At 37.4% G+C, this 17,744-nt stretch overlaps 1 protein-coding gene across 4 annotated transcripts in view; it reads left to right on the forward strand.

Moving 5' to 3' along the window:
* Window positions 1-9,073, forward strand: part of asic2 (acid-sensing (proton-gated) ion channel 2) — a 453,225-nt gene extending 444,152 nt beyond the window's left edge. For all 4 annotated transcript variants that reach the window (XM_077213195.1, XM_077213194.1, XM_077213196.1 and 1 more), the window contains 4 exons: window positions 1,920-2,011; window positions 2,101-2,180; window positions 6,334-6,402; window positions 6,531-9,073. In XM_077213195.1, the coding sequence (XP_077069310.1) occupies window positions 1,920-2,011; window positions 2,101-2,180; window positions 6,334-6,402; window positions 6,531-6,632 (343 nt within the window). In that variant the 3' untranslated portion in view covers window positions 6,633-9,073. The remainder of the gene's footprint in view (window positions 1-1,919; window positions 2,012-2,100; window positions 2,181-6,333; window positions 6,403-6,530) is intronic.
* The last annotated feature ends 8,671 nt before the right edge of the window (window positions 9,074-17,744 follow it).

Below are 17,744 nucleotides of genomic sequence, written 5' to 3' on the forward strand. Positions count from 1 at the left end.
ATGGTGAAGTGATAAGAGAAGGGATTTACTTAATTGCAATCCAAAGTCACACTACAAATCAGTTTAAACATTAATTGGTTTACAACCGGACAAAAGTTTGGAGTCAGTATGTTTTTGAAAGAAGTCTCTTGTGCAATGCTTAATTTATTTGATCAAAAATAAAATTCATATTCATTTTTGAAATATTATTACAATTTAAAATAACTGTTTTCCATCTGAATATATTTTCAAATGTAATTTATTCCTTGGATGTTAAAGCTGAATTTCAGCATCATTACTCCAGTCTTCAGTGTCACAGGATCCTTCAGAAATCATAATAATATGATGATTCGGTATTCAAGAAACATGTATAATTATTATTATTATTATTATTATTATTATTATTATTATTATTATTATTATTATTACCAATGTTAAATGTTAAACAGTTGAGTTGCTTTAGAATTGTATTCCATTTTAATTTTACTTGCAATTTTTAAAAATTTCAAATACCTGTACAAATTGAGGTAGTTAATTATAATTGAATTGACATTGTCAATCAGTTATGAATGGCACACAGGCGTGGTTGTGACACTGTACAGGAGAAAATGAACACTGGATTCTGGGAGAAAGCTTTACTTGTTTCAAAGGAACTCCCCATGTGTTTTCGTTCGTAATGTGCGTTTGAAATGTTGCCTCATAGATGGGCTTCTCTACAAAAAAAAAAGCAGCATTAGGACACCAGGACATTTGATGTGGCCCTCAGACATATTTATATCTCCTCCAGACATTTGGCTGACAAGTTGAGAACACTTTTGCTTTGTGTCAGGAAAATTCAGTGAGTTGTTCTTCAATATAGTGACAGATATCACATCCTCTCCATTCATTAGTTCATCGTCATAGCGATAAGCTTTTGATTGATGTGTCTGAGACGTGGAGCTATTGGGAATACTGACTCTCTCTCTCTCTCTCTCTCTCTCTCTCTCTCTCTCACACACACACACACACACACACACACACACACACACACACACACACACACACACACACACACATGTTGCTGTGTGCAGAGTCAATTATATTAGCATAAAGTAGACAGAATATCATCACTCTGGTGTCCCACTAGAGAGAGATAAGCTAGTCTGCTTCATTTTATGGTGATAGAAAAAAAAAACTTGTTTATGTTTAACTCCTCCACACATTCTCACAAATTATTGGTCATGCCAAGATAATTCATCTCTGCAACATAATAGGAGCGTAATGAATGGTTGAGATAATGCTAGTTTTGTTAGGGCTTGGAGGGTGCAGTTTAGCCACTAACATCCAATAACAACCAATTTGCCTTTAGGCCAGCCTTGAGACTGCTGTCAGGTGTGTGTGTGTGTGTGTGTGTGTGTGTGTGTGTGTGTGTGTGTGTGTGTGTGTGTGTGTGTGTGTGTGTGTGTGTGTGTGTGTGTGTGTGTGTGTGTGTGTGTGTGTGTGTGTGTGTGTGTGTGTTTGCGTGCGTGTGTTAGCAAAAAGCGCTTGTGAGGATAAAACCACTCTTTCATTTAAGTAATCCACTCAAGTACCAACTAAAACACCAGAATAACTAGAACAAACTGACATGATACAGATATGTTGTTGGGTACAATTTATTTGATCTAAGTGTCTGTTCTAAGCAGCCACAACATTGTATTGGTCCTTTGTTTTTTATTTCTGTTGCATCATATCGAGTAGCTCTGCTCACAGTGAAATCTCATTGGTCCAAATTCCTGCTTTACTTAGCTTAATATGAAGCATCAAAAATCTTCTACTTTGCTGTGATTGTGTCATGTTGCACAACATTGTTTTGGGTATGACCAACACAAATTACTTTTTACGTGAAAGGTTTTTACTGGTTTTGCCATGAACCAAAATATCTGAAAATCAAAACATCACTCTTTGTTCTGTTGTTGCAGGGACAATATCCTAGTTCTGGATGTGTTCTTTGAAGCTCTGAATTATGAGACCATTGAGCAGAAGAAAGCATATGAGGTGGCAGGTCTTCTAGGTAACACAACATACTGTAGTATGAATACTGTCTCTTTCATCTTTTCTCTTTCTCCATTCCTCTAAATCATAAATATATTTATGTTGCAGGAGATATTGGTGGTCAGATGGGCTTGTTTATTGGTGCAAGTATCCTGACCATCCTGGAGCTTTTCGATTATGCATATGAGGTATGTCAACATCTAACATGCCATGATGTAACATCATTCTCTATTATAACAAAAATTTACATTATTGTCATTATGACAATTGTATTATTTACTTGCTTTTTCTTGTGTATTTGTCACAAACACACCACTTTCAGCATCATATACTCAATCCTTCAAATGTTTGGGGTCAGTGAGATTTTATATTAATTTGATTAATACTTTTATTCAGTAAGAAACCATTAAATTGATTAGAAGTGTAAAGACATTTATAATGTTACAAAATATTTAGATTTCAAGTAAACACTGTTCATTCTAACTTTTTTTCCATTAAAGAATTATGAAAAAATGTATCATGGTTTCAGTAAACTGTTTTCAACATTGATAATAATGAGAAATGTTTTTGAGCACTAAATCATCATATTAGAATGATTTCTAAAGGATCATGAGACACTGAAATCTGAAGTAATGATGCTCAAAATTCAGCTTTGACATCACATAAATAAATTACAGTTTAATATACATGTATATTCAAATAGAAAACAGTTACTGTTTTTATTGGATGAACATTTGACTTTCAAAAACATTAAAAAAAATCTTACCTACCCCAACATTTTGAGCAGTACTGTATGCATCTCTCGGTTAAATCACAGTTGTCACAAAAACGTTTAAGCCTTTTGTGGTTACTTCCCCCAAATATTTTTATTTTGCTCTATCATTCTTAAATTTTAACCAGTTTCCAGCTAATATATATTAGAGGTGGGCATAGATTAATTTTTTTAATCTAGATTAATCTCACTGGAATCTTGGAATTAATCTAGATTAAAATGGCTCATTTTAATTCTGCCGAAGGCATTCAGAATATGTGTGCTACCCAAATAATGACTAAAAGTAAGTCTTTGAGAATAGTTCGCCTCGCGTAGGTATGTGAATTTCTGCCAAAAATGCCATTCGACAATAGAGGAGCAAAAGTCGAATATCGTTCAAAAAGATATATAAAATAAAATAAATAAATAAAACGCACAATTACAATGACAGAAAGGGAGGCCAATTTCATCTTTAGCGATATTTCATCAAACAAATTGTTTATTAATTGAACAAGTAACATGTTTACGTCGTTTTTTTTTTACATAGTAGGCTAATTGGAGGAAGAAAAAAACAATAAGCACGACGTTGCTACAGTCCGTTTTTTCATCGCAAAACCAGATGCTCGTTAGATCAAAAAATAATGTCATATGTCATAATGATTTTATGTGAACCTGCCTTTACCGGCAATAGCCTCCTCCTTTTTAAACAAATTAGTTTCAATCAATGTACCGGTAAACTATTCGTGTGACTATGCCCCTGCGCAATACACACACATTACCGTGGGATGGCGGGTGTTCATTTCATAAACTGTACACAATGGTAGCTTATTATTTTGTAGCCTATAAATTAATGTATATAATGTCATACTTTTTAGTAGTGCTATCGTGGCGTAATAATCTGTTTGGTTGTAAAATGTATTACCTGAATGAAATGAAATCGAATGTAACGTTATCATCCATGTGGAATCATTCATTCACAGACAGCTTACGAAGATGTTAAACTAATAAAGATCTTCATCGCTGGCAAAAATATGATGCATTTGCAGATTTGCTTTCACTAGACTAAACTGTAGCTCTTGATGTTCTTAAATCTTCCTGTTACGACTCCGTGTCGAGTGTGATTGAACGCGCTTCAGAGTTCAGACGATTCAGTGCGTGAGGAACTCAGTGTTGCCAACTATTTTCAAAGTAAAGTAGCTAACGCCTTACTTAAAAGTCGCTAAATGTCGCTAGATGACGTCATACGTCAATTAGCATATTCGTGACGTCATCACGTCGTACTTGCGTTCTGCTTGTCTAATGTGTTTTCTCTATAAATTAATGCTCAGCTCACATACTGTATTTAATATATTATAATATAATATAGCCGAATGTAAAATAAAGCTGTTCTCATTTCCTATATGTTTTGTCAGACAATAGAACGAGAAGCTATGATATAGGCCTAGTGAATGACTAACTTTTTTTATAGGCCAATGTGGAAAATTATCTGAATTGAGAGAGTTCGGGAGCCGGATGAACAAAAGCTTTGTGATAGCACAAGAAAAGGAAGGAAACTAAATTATTTAATTAAAATAAAAAAGAAAAGCAGATAATAAATCCGTGGAAAAACACTGCTCATTCACGTCTCTCAGCGTGCGCTCAACAGATGAATGTGCTGCTGCTGCTCCTCTCAGTCATTTACTGAACAGGGTAGACGTAGCTAGAGTGAGTAACGTTTGAAAAGTCGCTAAAAATAGCGACTCATTTGTGCGATTCTTTTGCAGTCTGTACGCGGAGGGGTGCTCTAACTGCAGCTGGGAGGGGACTGGGCCGCCTGTGAGTGCTTTGGGATGGGGGTGGGACCCACGGCAGCACCCGCTGCTCGTTGAGAAGAGTAAGAACGATATGTGCTTTCACGTCAGAGAGTTTCCAAAAGTCTCCAATAACACCAGAAAAAGTCGATAGATTTGTCGCTAGTCGCTTTTTTGAAAATGTGTCGCTAGAGGGTTCTAAATACTCGCTAAATATAGCGACAAAGTCGCTAAGTTGGCAACACTGGAGGAACTGAACAGAACTGATTCGCGAACCGATTTAGACAGATCTGCCAACTTGTTTGATGAAGACTTTGAACAGAATAGACCCAAAAGAGTGATTCATTTGTAAATTGAGCATCGCTCATGCCCATAAAAAAGATACAGCGCGCTTGGAATAAACTCATTTAACAACATGTAAAGTAACGAGAGGAACGATCGCCCAAGTAACATGTAAAAGTAGGCTACCTTGTGTCCCTGACAGGAAAATACCCTGCTGCGCGATTTGCGCGAAATTATAACGATATTCGAAAAAGCTATTTTATGATCCCAACCCAACTCTGAGAATAGATTAACGGCGATATTTTTTTATCGCCCGATAATATATATATATTTACTTGCCAAAGCCAATTTTTACACGTATTTGGTGCTTGTCAAGTGACCCTGTATGACACAGACAAAAACATCCCATTTAGTGTCCGAACTCAGAGGCACAGTAGAAGCCATACGCACTGCAATAATCATTTAACACGCTGAGACATTAAAATTTGCAAATTTATTCAGAGAATCACACACACCCACATTACTCCAGACACTGTGATGGCTGTTGAAAACTTGAGTCTGTCTGTCTCTGGTGTAGAATGAATGAATGACACTAATGGAGAGTTTCATCATAATGAGCCTTCATTAATTCTTCATTGCTGCTGGTCTCTTTGCTCCGTGGACAGCAGCTAGCAGAAGCCCTTACACCACTCATACCCTTGGGAACACACACACACACACACTCATTTTGCATTCTGCCCTGTCCTGTTTTAATAGATTTCTTGCAGGATAGCTTTAAATGGACAGATTTCATCTTAAAACTTAGACCTTTCTGGATTTTAAGCCTTTTGGCCGCTGTTAACAAAGCACATAAAAATAAAAGAAACACTAAAGTGTTTATCTTAATTGGAAATGCATGAGACTATATGTCCACTGAGATTTTAAGTTTAAAAACGTGGTCATCTTAAGAACATATTAACCAGTAAACTTTAACAAAGAGAGAGACTCAATAATATCCACAGGTCATGTTAAACCTCCTCAGGTTCAGAACAAAGGCACCCCTCCTGGTGTGTGATATAAGGAAGCTAATGAATATTGATTAGGCCAGCCTCACATTTCTTGGTAACCTCCTAGTGCAACCCAGTAATGTGACCTAATTAATATTCATGACGTCGGCCTTACAATAGTGGGTTTCGAATTGCACATAAATGTTCACGTGACCAAAAAGATGCTACCAACAAAAGCACACCAGACTGAACAATGATAAACAAGCTGCTTACAGCTTGAGGATCTGTGGAGCCAGTTTGGAGCTGAAAACCAGAGCAAAATGCATGAATGTCCCAATCAAAATGGCCATTTTCAATTCCTGTGTGGTTTCCAGTTCCTGGGATCCCCCGGTGGTCAGTGCCCTGGGCTGCAACCCATGTTGCTGATTTGATTAATGCAGCGCTGGCAGAGCTACAAAGCTGTTCTCAGGCCAGCAGTTTGAGACCTGATTTGGCAGTGAATGAGATGGTGGTTTGTGATGTGTGCTGGCAGGTGGTGAAGGAGAGACTGCTGGACCTGCTAAACCGTGAGGAGGAGGAAGAGAGTCATGGAGAGAATGTGGTAAAAAAACAACCGCCTGCTAAGCTTCAAATAATTTATTTAGATATCAGGAACCCATTGCGCAGACTTGTGCCTTAGGCATACAGTTCTGTGAACGATGACATATGTTTTGTTTTGCTTTCCCTCAGAGTACATGTGATCCGGTGGTAAACCATTCCGAATCGATTAGCCACACAGTCAGTGTTCCCCTGCAGAACACCCTGGGCACCCTAGAGGAGATTGCCTGCTGAGCACCGTTCCCCTCCACACCACCAGGGGGAGCCGGGCCACTCCACTCCAATGGGTGAAGGACAGAGGAAAAAGAAGGAAACAGACTCTTTTTCTTTTTCTCAATATGTCATCATTTGGCACAACCATGAGAACTAGAAGCCAAGAAGCTTCTCGAGGAACATGAGGACCCCAAAATTTTCTCGCAAACACCATCTGTTTGTTCTAGACTCATGAAGGACAGCAGAAGTTTGTGGATCTTTCTGGACAGTGACTTGTAAACATAAGACAAACATGAAAACACGAGCATGTGAGGAACTGCAAATGTACACGGCCTCGGCGTGTTCTCGCATTCTCTCTCTCTCCCCCCAGCCGCCATTTTGAAGTTTACTGCCAAAACACTGTAAAGTATTAACAGAGAAAATGTTGTGAAACTGTTCTAACTGTGCATGTGTCAGTTCCATGCGTTACAATGCGGTTTTCTCGAAAATGTCATCCTCTATCATGTGTGGAGACGATTTTATCTTCTTGTGCTGTTCGTTTGCTATGTGATTCTAGCATCTCAGTTGGCTTTTTGATGTATCAGTGATGCATAACCGAGAGCCCCTTTCTTTCTCCATTTCTTTTAGTTTTCTATCCTTCATAGAAAAGCTGAATGGGTCACGGTACAATGGCAGCCATTATGAGCCCATTGTGCCTGCGGATGGTTCTTCTAAATGCTTTCTGTATCCCATTTGAAAAATTATGAACAAAGAAAGTACAGGAAAATAAGAGTTTTTGTTGCTTTCTGGATAAGATTGTAGTGATACAAATAGCAGTTTTCATTTTTTCAAATGTAAGAAGTGTTACTTTGTCATTTAAAACTGATATTAGAAAGCTGATTCCATGCTTTTAATTCAGAATTGAGAGATATATTAGCACTTTTTAGAGATTTTTGACCGCCATCATGATACCACATTCCCATATACATAAAGGATTTAGAGGTGTTCACAGTGATTTATTATGTGAGTTTTTATCTCATCTTATCATTTCAGAGCTATTCATCTGTTCTGTGGTTTGTAATACTGCAATTGCCATAAGTTATCAGATGTTTACTATGTTCCCTGTCCCACTATTGTTCTTTGATGATGGGTGATGGACGGTTCAAAGGTGTGATTGTGTCTATACTGTTCTCAAACTATAAATGAGGTTCTCAGATCACTATACATCAGTATGAATGAAGTATCAACTGACCTATGCATTCTTCAACATGTACAGCGTTTCAGCCAAAATTCATTAACTGAGGCAAAATCATACTCACAGAATGTGCTTTGGCTGAAAATAATGAAAAGGGTCAGTTCTGGGTGACGAGAGTGAGCTTGATTGCATTTCTCAATTTAACTTACTTCAATATTCAATTTAAGAATACTGACTGGCACAAAATTCAGTCACAAAAATGAAAAATAAGAAAAAGAGCTTGTGTGTTGAAACTGTAGGTGAAGCTTTTGAACAAATTGTTCTGGGACACTAAGGCCCCTGGCAGATGTGTTACACCGTGAATTTGTTGACAAGCTTCTAAAATCTGCATATAAATAAATAAAAGGTATTTAATCTGGTTTAATAAGCCCAGGCTTCCAAACATGACCTAGGGCTCCCTTGTCCAGTCAGATTTGAGGTTAAAGCCAGTATGCAAATATCTGTCATAAATATCCATGCTAAGATATTTTTTTGTTTCAGGATAATTGTTTATTCATGCCCCCTTCTGGGGCAACAGTATTAAGAGGCGTGATTTGCACCTATAACACAATGCAAAATGTAATAATCAATAACTTTAAGAGTGGAAACACTTTAATTTTGCCACAGGGAATAGAATAATGAATGTGTACTCTGGGTTGTTTGTAACATGTGAGAGAGCCATGTGAATGTTAATACAGACAAATGTTGCTTAATGTGTGTTGTTTTATTCTATAAAAAAAAATAGTTGGGAAAATCATGCAATCTGGACACTTTCCTGATTTGTTAAATATCTGTGACCAAATGTAGATGTTTTTAGTTGTTTTATTTGCAATTCAGTTTGCTAATTAAATGTAATGGGCTGCAGAGGAGGAACGTCTTATCCTTATTTGCCCTAAAAATGTGATGATTTCTTCTAAATCTGTGTCAAAGAGAGATCTGTGAACCTCAAAGGGTTTCAAGCACATGCAGAGAAACAAATAACCAGACATGTCAAAGTACAAAAGCAGAAATCCATTGCCGTCCATATTATAAAACCATGAACTAAGTCACTCAAAGTGTTAAACAGTAATTTTAGTAGACAAACTCTTTCTTGCAATGTGGACAAACACCAAAGGGGTGTCACATCACCTTTGCTATTTTCTCTTATATTAGCATAAACCAGAGGGGTTGATGGTTTCCATTTTCAAGGTAATTACTTCAGTACCTCAAACCTTACATGAAAACAATAAAAGATAAATGAGTTACAGCACCTGTCTTTGCATATGTCTCACTTGCATCTATCTATCTGTCCGTCCGTCTCGTTTCTCTTGTATACGTTTCCCCGTTTGCAGCTTTAGATAAAAAAGACAATTTGATTGAAATGTTTTTATTTCATACTTGCTGCCCCTTTATCATTTCTTCTTACTCGATTACACGGCTGCTCTTTTATCTTGTGTGTGAGCACGGATGAAGGCTATGCGTGTCTGTCTAGGTTGCCAGAAACAAATGGTGAAATACAATTTTGACAGCATATGATTATTTGTGTCTCTACCTAGTAAAGAAAAAAGAAAGAAGCGAAGATGCAAGAAACGCAATTTCATTTAAGAAAAAACAAATTCATTTCCACCGCCCTTATAAACAGAGATACACGCAAACAAACATCACGAAGAACAAAAGAGCTGTCTTTGAGCTCAGAGATAATGCATGAACTCAAGTGCGGAGGCTCTGCATGCCATTTACTTTCAAGAAAAACTAGCTACCGCTCCAATTAACTTATAAGCTTCAAAAGTTGTCCAGAAATTGCGTCACACGGCCTTCTAAAGTCACGTTGCATAAGATGTTGCTGTTTATTGTCATCACTGCATGCAACATTAATTATTTAAATATGGTTTATAATACAATACTGGGTTATGAATACAAATGTTAGCTGGTGTGGTTCTTGTTGCTGATTTGTCAACTTTTTTAAATGATCTATTTATTTGATATGTAAAGTAGGGTAAGATCACAGGCCCCTACCCCCACACTTTGATTATACAGATGGTCATAAATTCCATGAGAATGTACTTTTCATAAATATTCACTATTCATTAAAACCTATTGGCTAATTTATTGAAATCATTCAATTTTAATTAATAGTATTGCTATTATGACATTTCAATTAAAATATGGGCAATTAAATATGAATTCCAATACATTTATTTAAGTCACAGAACAAATCTATACCTTTCAGATGAATCTCTTTTACCTGTATTCTGCCTTGCCTGTCATCAGTTATTCATTTATTCAACTAAATTGTCAAAACACAATTTTAAATAGGGTAGTTGATTTAGTACTTAAAAAAATGCACATTGTTCTTAAGGGGGCATCTTTGCCCATAAGAATAAATTTGATTAGACTAACACAATACAAACATTTTGATTCAATTAGTTGTAAAGAAGTTACATTGACATTACAATCATGTTGAATCTATATTGTGTTCATATAAAATATTCAAAGTAGTCCAAGTTTACTTGATTTGATAAGATGCATAATGGGTGCTACGATTAAATCTCGTTCATTCAACAATTTATTTTTTTGAGTGTGAGCAGTAAAGCACTTCAATTCAATAAAATTCTGCCTTGTTACATAAACTAGTTAATGTCTTGTTTTGGTAGTTTAATGAATATCTATCTTGTTGTTTCATTACATTTGTTTTAGATGACAGCACTATAAGCATGACATTACCAAAACTAAGTAATCTACTAAAAAAGCACAGAAAACATGCAAACAATTTAAATATCAATATCAATATCAAGGATGCAGAACGATGAGACCGCGCAAAAAACTTCCATCCGCCTAGAGTGGAATGGACCCGCGTGGCGCGTGCTCCCGAACTTCCCGCGCAGTGCTGAGCATGTGCCAGAGAGAATTGTTGATATGAAGTCTCGTTGAATCAACAAGTGCTGATCTAATTCATTGAAATATTTCTTAATTTAGTTACAAACAACAAGAATAAATCATTTAACAGAAGTAAACTCGTTATATTCTTATCGTCATGAAATCCATATCGACCCTATTAAATTTTTGGTGAACCATTCATGTTAATCCTCTTGTCAAAAAAAATCGTGTTAAAAATCTTTCCCCTCTAATGCCTTCCTTTTCTGATGACATCAGTTTGACGGTTTGGGTAGAACATCCCCTCCAACTGTCAGTCTGCTGCGAGAATCGACAGCGAACTGAATAAAACGCCCACTTTTCTAGATCCAATCAATTCCCAGAAGGGAAAAACAAGCCACAGCCTCTTTTTGTCTCATTCAATGGCAGCGTCCGAAATCCCAAAATCTTGAGCTAAAAAAGAAAGATGGCATCTGAAAGTTGCGGTTGGTTGTCAAGTTTTTAACTAACCTTTTCCACCTCTGATGTCATTTCTAGCGAGAAATTACTATTGTAGCCAGGGTTTAAATACTTGTTTAGTTATCACCAAAGCTCACTCTATTTTGCTGTAGATTATTAAACCATTGCACTGCCTCATGCAGAAGTCTGTCCGAAATTAGTTTCATGAGGTGCCTTCGTGCACAAACACTGCCTACAAAGACATTGTCTGATAAGGAAGTGAGGCAGCAAGTCAGCTGCCTAAGTTTTCAGACAAAGCCATTATTCCGTTTTACTCTGAAAATACGTCACAATACTGAAGTCAGTCACAACTTCCGGTTCACACGGACTGCTCTTAACGCTAAAAATTAACTCTGTGTGAGGTGTGAGGCTGACACGATATTCTCATGATGCTTGATTACAGTAAATTTTAGTTTAAGCTCACATTTATTCACTTCCAGTTCCAAACTGCTTATCTGGTAGAAAATGCTTTCAGGGCTTTAGCTGTCAGTCCCTTTCCATCACAATAGTAATCAGAATTAGTGAAAGAGTGATTTCATCCATTATTTCCCCACCAAAATATCAGTAATATTTAATGTGTTTGTTAAGCCGTTATGTTGAGGGCAAGTCATATGCAATCACTTGTCGCTCTTGTTTACTGCCTCCAAGAGACTGCTGGCTAATTGAATAGTGTATACCCTGATGATTAGGGTGCTGAACTGAAAACATAACAAGGCCTGGGGAAATCAATGGCATTTAAACGGTGGCTCAACAACTAATGATGAAGGTGGCATTGGTGTCAGCCATGTGGACCCATGTGCTCCTTTCTGTCTGCTGACAAATAATAATCTCAGTATGAGGCATTTACAGCAATTCTATGAACCTGTTCTTCCAGGACTTAATTGTGCAGGTTTGGGTTGGCAATTTCCGAGAGGCTAGCAATAGCAAGCTAGCTTTGTAAGCATTAGATCCAACCCTCCCAAAGTCACGCCTCCTTCAAAACACATGAACCCATTCTGCAAAGCGTCATGAGATGAAAGGAGAGACAGCGTTAAATTACCTCATTTCACGAGTTCACACTTACATATACTTTGAGGGAGTAAGATTTTAATGCGTATTTGGCGTGCTGTCCGGGGGGAGGGCTCCGAGCTCGGTATTCAGCCCGAACCCAGAGTACTCCCCTCGCATGTAAGTGTTTTTTTGAAACTAGGAGTGTGGAGTAGGTGTGGAGGGGGGATGCTACAAACTGTCAATGGATCGAGGTAAGACTGCTGAGTCTATATATACCCTCTTAACATTGATTGCTAAGTGCTGTCCACTCGTGTTAATTATCTGAGCGTGCTCCTCCCTAACCTAGTTGATAAAACTTCATGTCTCAGAACACATAACATTACAATAATAATGATCTTAAACAATTTACAGACCGCTAGTTGTAAACTTGACTGCTGCAAATTTATTTTGCACGTGAACCCGGTACGAGTTGTGTCGAGCCATTCGTTAGTCTGGTTGTTTGATGAGAAAAAGGTGAAATGTAGCTGCAATAAACGAGTTAAGAATCCGCACATCATCAGCAGTGGAGGACTCTTATTCTTCTGTGCGCTGCCGAGGAAGGACTGATGACGACACAGTTTGATAGTCGGCTGACAAATCAGAGGAAAGGAGCGTTTCATTCCCGCCCACTTGTAGAAATCAATTATTCAAGCTGTTTATTCATTTTCTACCTCAGAACGAAAAACGAAAATCCAGCTGAATTCTCGTTTTTAGTTTCTTTGGGAAAAACAAAAAAAAAACAAAAAGGAACTGTTTTCTCATTTTTCTACTTTCAATATTAAAGTAACACCAGGTAACTTTTGCTCTCGGGGTCCCCCTACAGTTGGGAAACAGTATTGTCCTCTACAACTGTCGTAAACTCTGTCATCGTGCATTTGTTGACAACCATGATAGCCCTGAACACTGTAGGAGGAGGTCACATGCAGGTGTTCTGCTTGCGTGGCGTGTGAAATGTCTTCATCGCAGGTACAGTGAACATTACATATGAATATAATTTCATGGGTTTTATTTTTTTTCTAACAACAAATGATCGCGATGATCACGTTTACAAGCCAGTGTCATTATAGTAGCCTAGTCTATTGCCATTAAATGCTATTTACCATTTTACTGAATCTTTATGATACTTCAATGCAATGTTTGAGTGGTAGATAATAACCATATATCGTCAATATTATAATATCAAGCTGCCATAAATAAATCTGCAAATTTTACAAATCGATTTGAATTATAGCTTGAGGCAAGACAAATAATCATTACCTGATTCATGAAGATAAACGGAGGATAAGATAGCTTCCGTAACATAGTCAGGCAGACAAAAAAACACCCCAGACTACGGGGTGTCATTGGTTGTTGCGTTAAATGTTACCCAGATACAATAGTGCTATTTTCTGATTGGCTAACAACACCAGACGAACAACACCAGAGGAGACGCGCTTGAATTCATGCCTGTTCCACAGTAAGAGCGGCGCGGCCAGAGTTTTGGGCGCTGCGGCATATTAAATATATTACAAATAGTTTTTCAGCGTGAGAAATACAATGTGTGGCGGGAGAGCGTGACAAAAGACCGAAATGAGTGACTGTCACGCTCAATGCGTGACACATGACAGCCCTGCGATTTTAAGGAAGTGGGGGTGGTGGTGGAAGTGACTTATATGCCGCAAAGCAGACGAGTTTTGTAGTTCTCTTTGTTCGCCGGATAGGCTACTACCCGAAACCCGAAGTTTAAAAGTACGATTAAAAACGCTACAGACCCCATCAGGCTATGGCAGACATGTCATTCAACCTATTGTAAGATGTACCATCACAAGAGACTTGGAAATATACTATGAAGGTTGAAAAGTTACCTGGTGTTACTTTAAATCAAAACACGACTGAACGAATGATACACTGATTCTAATTATTAATGTGTGCACAACTACCCATTTATTTGACAAATTCACAAATGTGCGTCGCTACATTTAAACTAATACAATACAACTTGTGTGTGCAAAATCCAGAATCACATGAATGTGCAGCATTTTGTACAAATAGAGTAGTTGTTATTACAAAACCTCAATTTTGTGTTAATGTAGGCCAGAATTTGTGCATGCAACAAGTAAGATGTCAATTTGTGGATGAGGTGACGCGCGTACATTCATTGACTCGTTTCTGAGTCTATCATTTGGATTTTGAGACTTTCATTTCGCCGGTTTCGCCTTTCACGATCCACACACACACACACTGTCTGAGAAAACCTGCACTAGATGGCAATATTCTGCTAAAACAGACAACGGCAGCGTAATCAGCGTGATCCCCATTTAAAATGCATAATGTGAGTGATATTAAATTGAAGCACCAAATTAAGTAGGCCTACAGAATATAGGCCTACTACCTTATTAATAAAGCATACTTTATAGAGGCAATCAGATTATGAACAGCACACATAGAAAACCATTATAAAACGCATCACGTGTTCCAGGGGCGTAGAATTTAGTAGGGACGCTATAGGGACGTGTCCCTACCAATATCCAGTGACACTGATTTGTCCCTAGCAATAATTTCGATCAAAAATGCTAATATTTACTGTTGCCAGTGTGTGTTGCGTAGTTCTTATTTTATTTAACCAGGAAACATCTAATTTAGATAAAAATCTCTTATAAGAGCGTTCTGAGAAAAATGCGCAAATCCTGGAACACAAACGGTTAATAGATCTGAGTCCGGCCTCCTGAACACACATTGCTAAACTGATTGGCTTTGTGTTTTCTTTCTAACTTGTGAGAGGCTGTAGTCTCTATATGATATCTATGGCTGTAGCTACATTTGATTGTGCGAAGCGGCAATGCACCTCGAAGGAAACCTCCTCGATGCGGTAAACATCACGGAGTAAACATCACTTAAATATCATAATAATGATCAGTTTTCCAAAAAAAGGAAGAAAATACCCAGAAGGACAGGATTTTCGTATATTGCCATTTTTGTAGGGACAAAGACAGAATGTCCACACAAAGATGGCAATTTCCGAAATCCTTCGGGGGATTTTTTTTTGTTGAAAACAGCTTATAAATCATACTAAGTTTTTTGTTTTGAAAACATCTTATAAATCATACTAAGTTTTTTGTTTGTTGAAAATGCAGAAAAAATTATCTGTGCTAGGGTTAGTGTAGGGAGAATACACTTTGTACAGTATAAATCATTACGACTATGGAAAGTCCACATTAAACATGAAAACACAAAATTGTTTGGTCTGTTGAAATGAGAAGTCTGTTTGATCAAGTTGAAACCCTTGTCATCCCAGTCTCAGCTGAAGCTGAAATAAGTTTCATTGCTCTTAGGAGACTGAAAACATGGTTCAGAACAATGGCACAAGTTGTTGTGTGTTATGTCCAACAGGACAAACTGGACAGTAAGGATGTGAAAACAAATATGCTAAAAGTTAATTTCTGTTAACGGGATAGTTTCCTTAAAAAGTGAAAATTCTGTCATCATTAAGTTGTTTCAGACCAGTTTCTTTCTTCTGCTGACCACAAAAGAAGTTATTTTGAACAATGTTGGTAACTAGACAGTTCATGGGCCCCATTGACTTCCATAGTATTTTTTTTTCTTACTATGGTTGTCAATGGGGTCCATCAACTGTCTAGTTACCAACATTCTTCAAAATATCTTCCTTATTGTTCAGTAGAAGAAGGAAATTTATAAGGGTTTAAAACAACTTGTGGGAGAGACCGAATTTTCATGTTGGTGAACTATTCCCTTAACTATCCCTTTAATGACAGATACAGATGTATTTGGCTTCTTCAAAAAGCAAGGAACAAGACCGCATTGCATTATTGCACTGCACTATGAATGGAGGAAAGTTCAGTCTCTGTTAAACTCCCTTCTTGTCTTTAATATTTGTCCTAACATTACAGAATTCATTAACGTATTGTTAAGGTCAATATAGACTAAAAACCTTAATATTATCCTATTAATTTCCTGATTCCCCAGCTTCTGGGAATGTCCCCACCAATCTCAAAACCAAACCTACGCCCTTGACGTGTTCAATAAGGTGTATCGGGTACTGAGTTTTAATATCACCGTCTTACTGCATTGACGTTAAGCTTTTTCGTAATAATAGGCTCTATGGGAGGAAAACTACTGCATATAGCCTACAGACAAGAGCCTATTATGAACTCGACGCGCAACGTTTCACGTTAATGGCATTTCCTTCCTGAGCCTGTGAAAAAGAAGAAAAAAACTTAGCATGAAATTTCGTAGTTGCGTTCTAGTATAGGCTTATTTTTTATGACTACACATTGTAGCAGACATTTTCAAAACAGAACAAAACAGACATTTTTAAATTCCAAAGCAGCTTTGGAATTTGAAAATGTCTGTTTTTAAATGTTAAAAGACGATTTTCGCAGGACATTTGTTTTCCCTTTACCCTTGGCCTGCCACTGTTATATAGTCGTACTATAGCACGATGAGTTTTAAAAATATGCAACCATTGTATATCGACATTAAATATTAATTGAAGATCACGTAGGCTACTACGGTAATAATGTGTATAGCTGCATAGCCTACATGAGAATGCTTGACGTGCTACCACAGCTCTGCACAAGGGAACGTCTGCCAATTCCACTATCTGCGTTAAAACGTATACGTTTTTTAATTAAAATAACTTTTAATATTTAAAAACAGACATTTTAAAATACTTCCCTCCTATGTAGCCTGTATTCTGCAGAAAAATAATGTAATTCACCAAAAGGGTTTTTTCATGTTCAAAATGGTTGTAGTATGTTCCTACCCTTCTGAAAAAAAAGCTAAAACCAGCCTAGGCTGGTTGGCTGGTCTTAGCTGGTTTAAGCTGGAAGTAACTGGTTTTAGTTGGTCTCCCAGCCTGGCTTAGCTGGTCAAGCTGGTCTCCCAGCCTGGTCAAGTTGGTGGTCAGCTGGCTTAGCTGGTCTCCCAGCCTGGCTTAGCTGGTCTCCCAGCCTGCCTTAGATGGTCAAGCTGGTCTCCCAGCCTGGCCAAGCTGATGAACATCTTACCTAATTACAAATTAATCAGATTTCATAGTCCATATACAGATAAGGTTTTAGCATCATAGTCAGGCTGGCTAGATGGTACAGCCTAAATTATTATAGTTGTTAATACAACAGTATATCTGAACAGTATTAAACAAAATTATATTAAAATTATTAAATTAAATTATAATAAATTAAGTATTAAAATAAATTATAGCATAAATCTGTAGCATGCCCGGACTCGATTCAGATTCAAATATCGTTTGAACAAACACATTCACCATAGTTGTCTGACCAAGTATAGTCAGCTTTTTTATTTTTAATAAGTGTTTCAGTTGTGAATAGACTTGTTCACAAATTACAAGTGAAACAATGTCTCTATACAATGACCAATTTAATGTCATATTTAATCGCAAAACTAGATAAGCTGTACAATATCTTAAGACACCAAACACATGATACACATAAAGCCTGATTTATACTTCTGCGTCGGACCTACGCCGGAGCCTCTACGCCGTAGCCTACGCTTTGGTTTTAATTTATACTTCTGCGTCGTTG

Source organism: Siphateles boraxobius, unplaced genomic scaffold, assembly GCF_051911475.1.
Source record: "Siphateles boraxobius isolate OS27281-9 unplaced genomic scaffold, OSU_SipBor_1 66, whole genome shotgun sequence".
Taxonomy (NCBI): domain Eukaryota; kingdom Metazoa; phylum Chordata; class Actinopteri; order Cypriniformes; family Leuciscidae; genus Siphateles; species Siphateles boraxobius.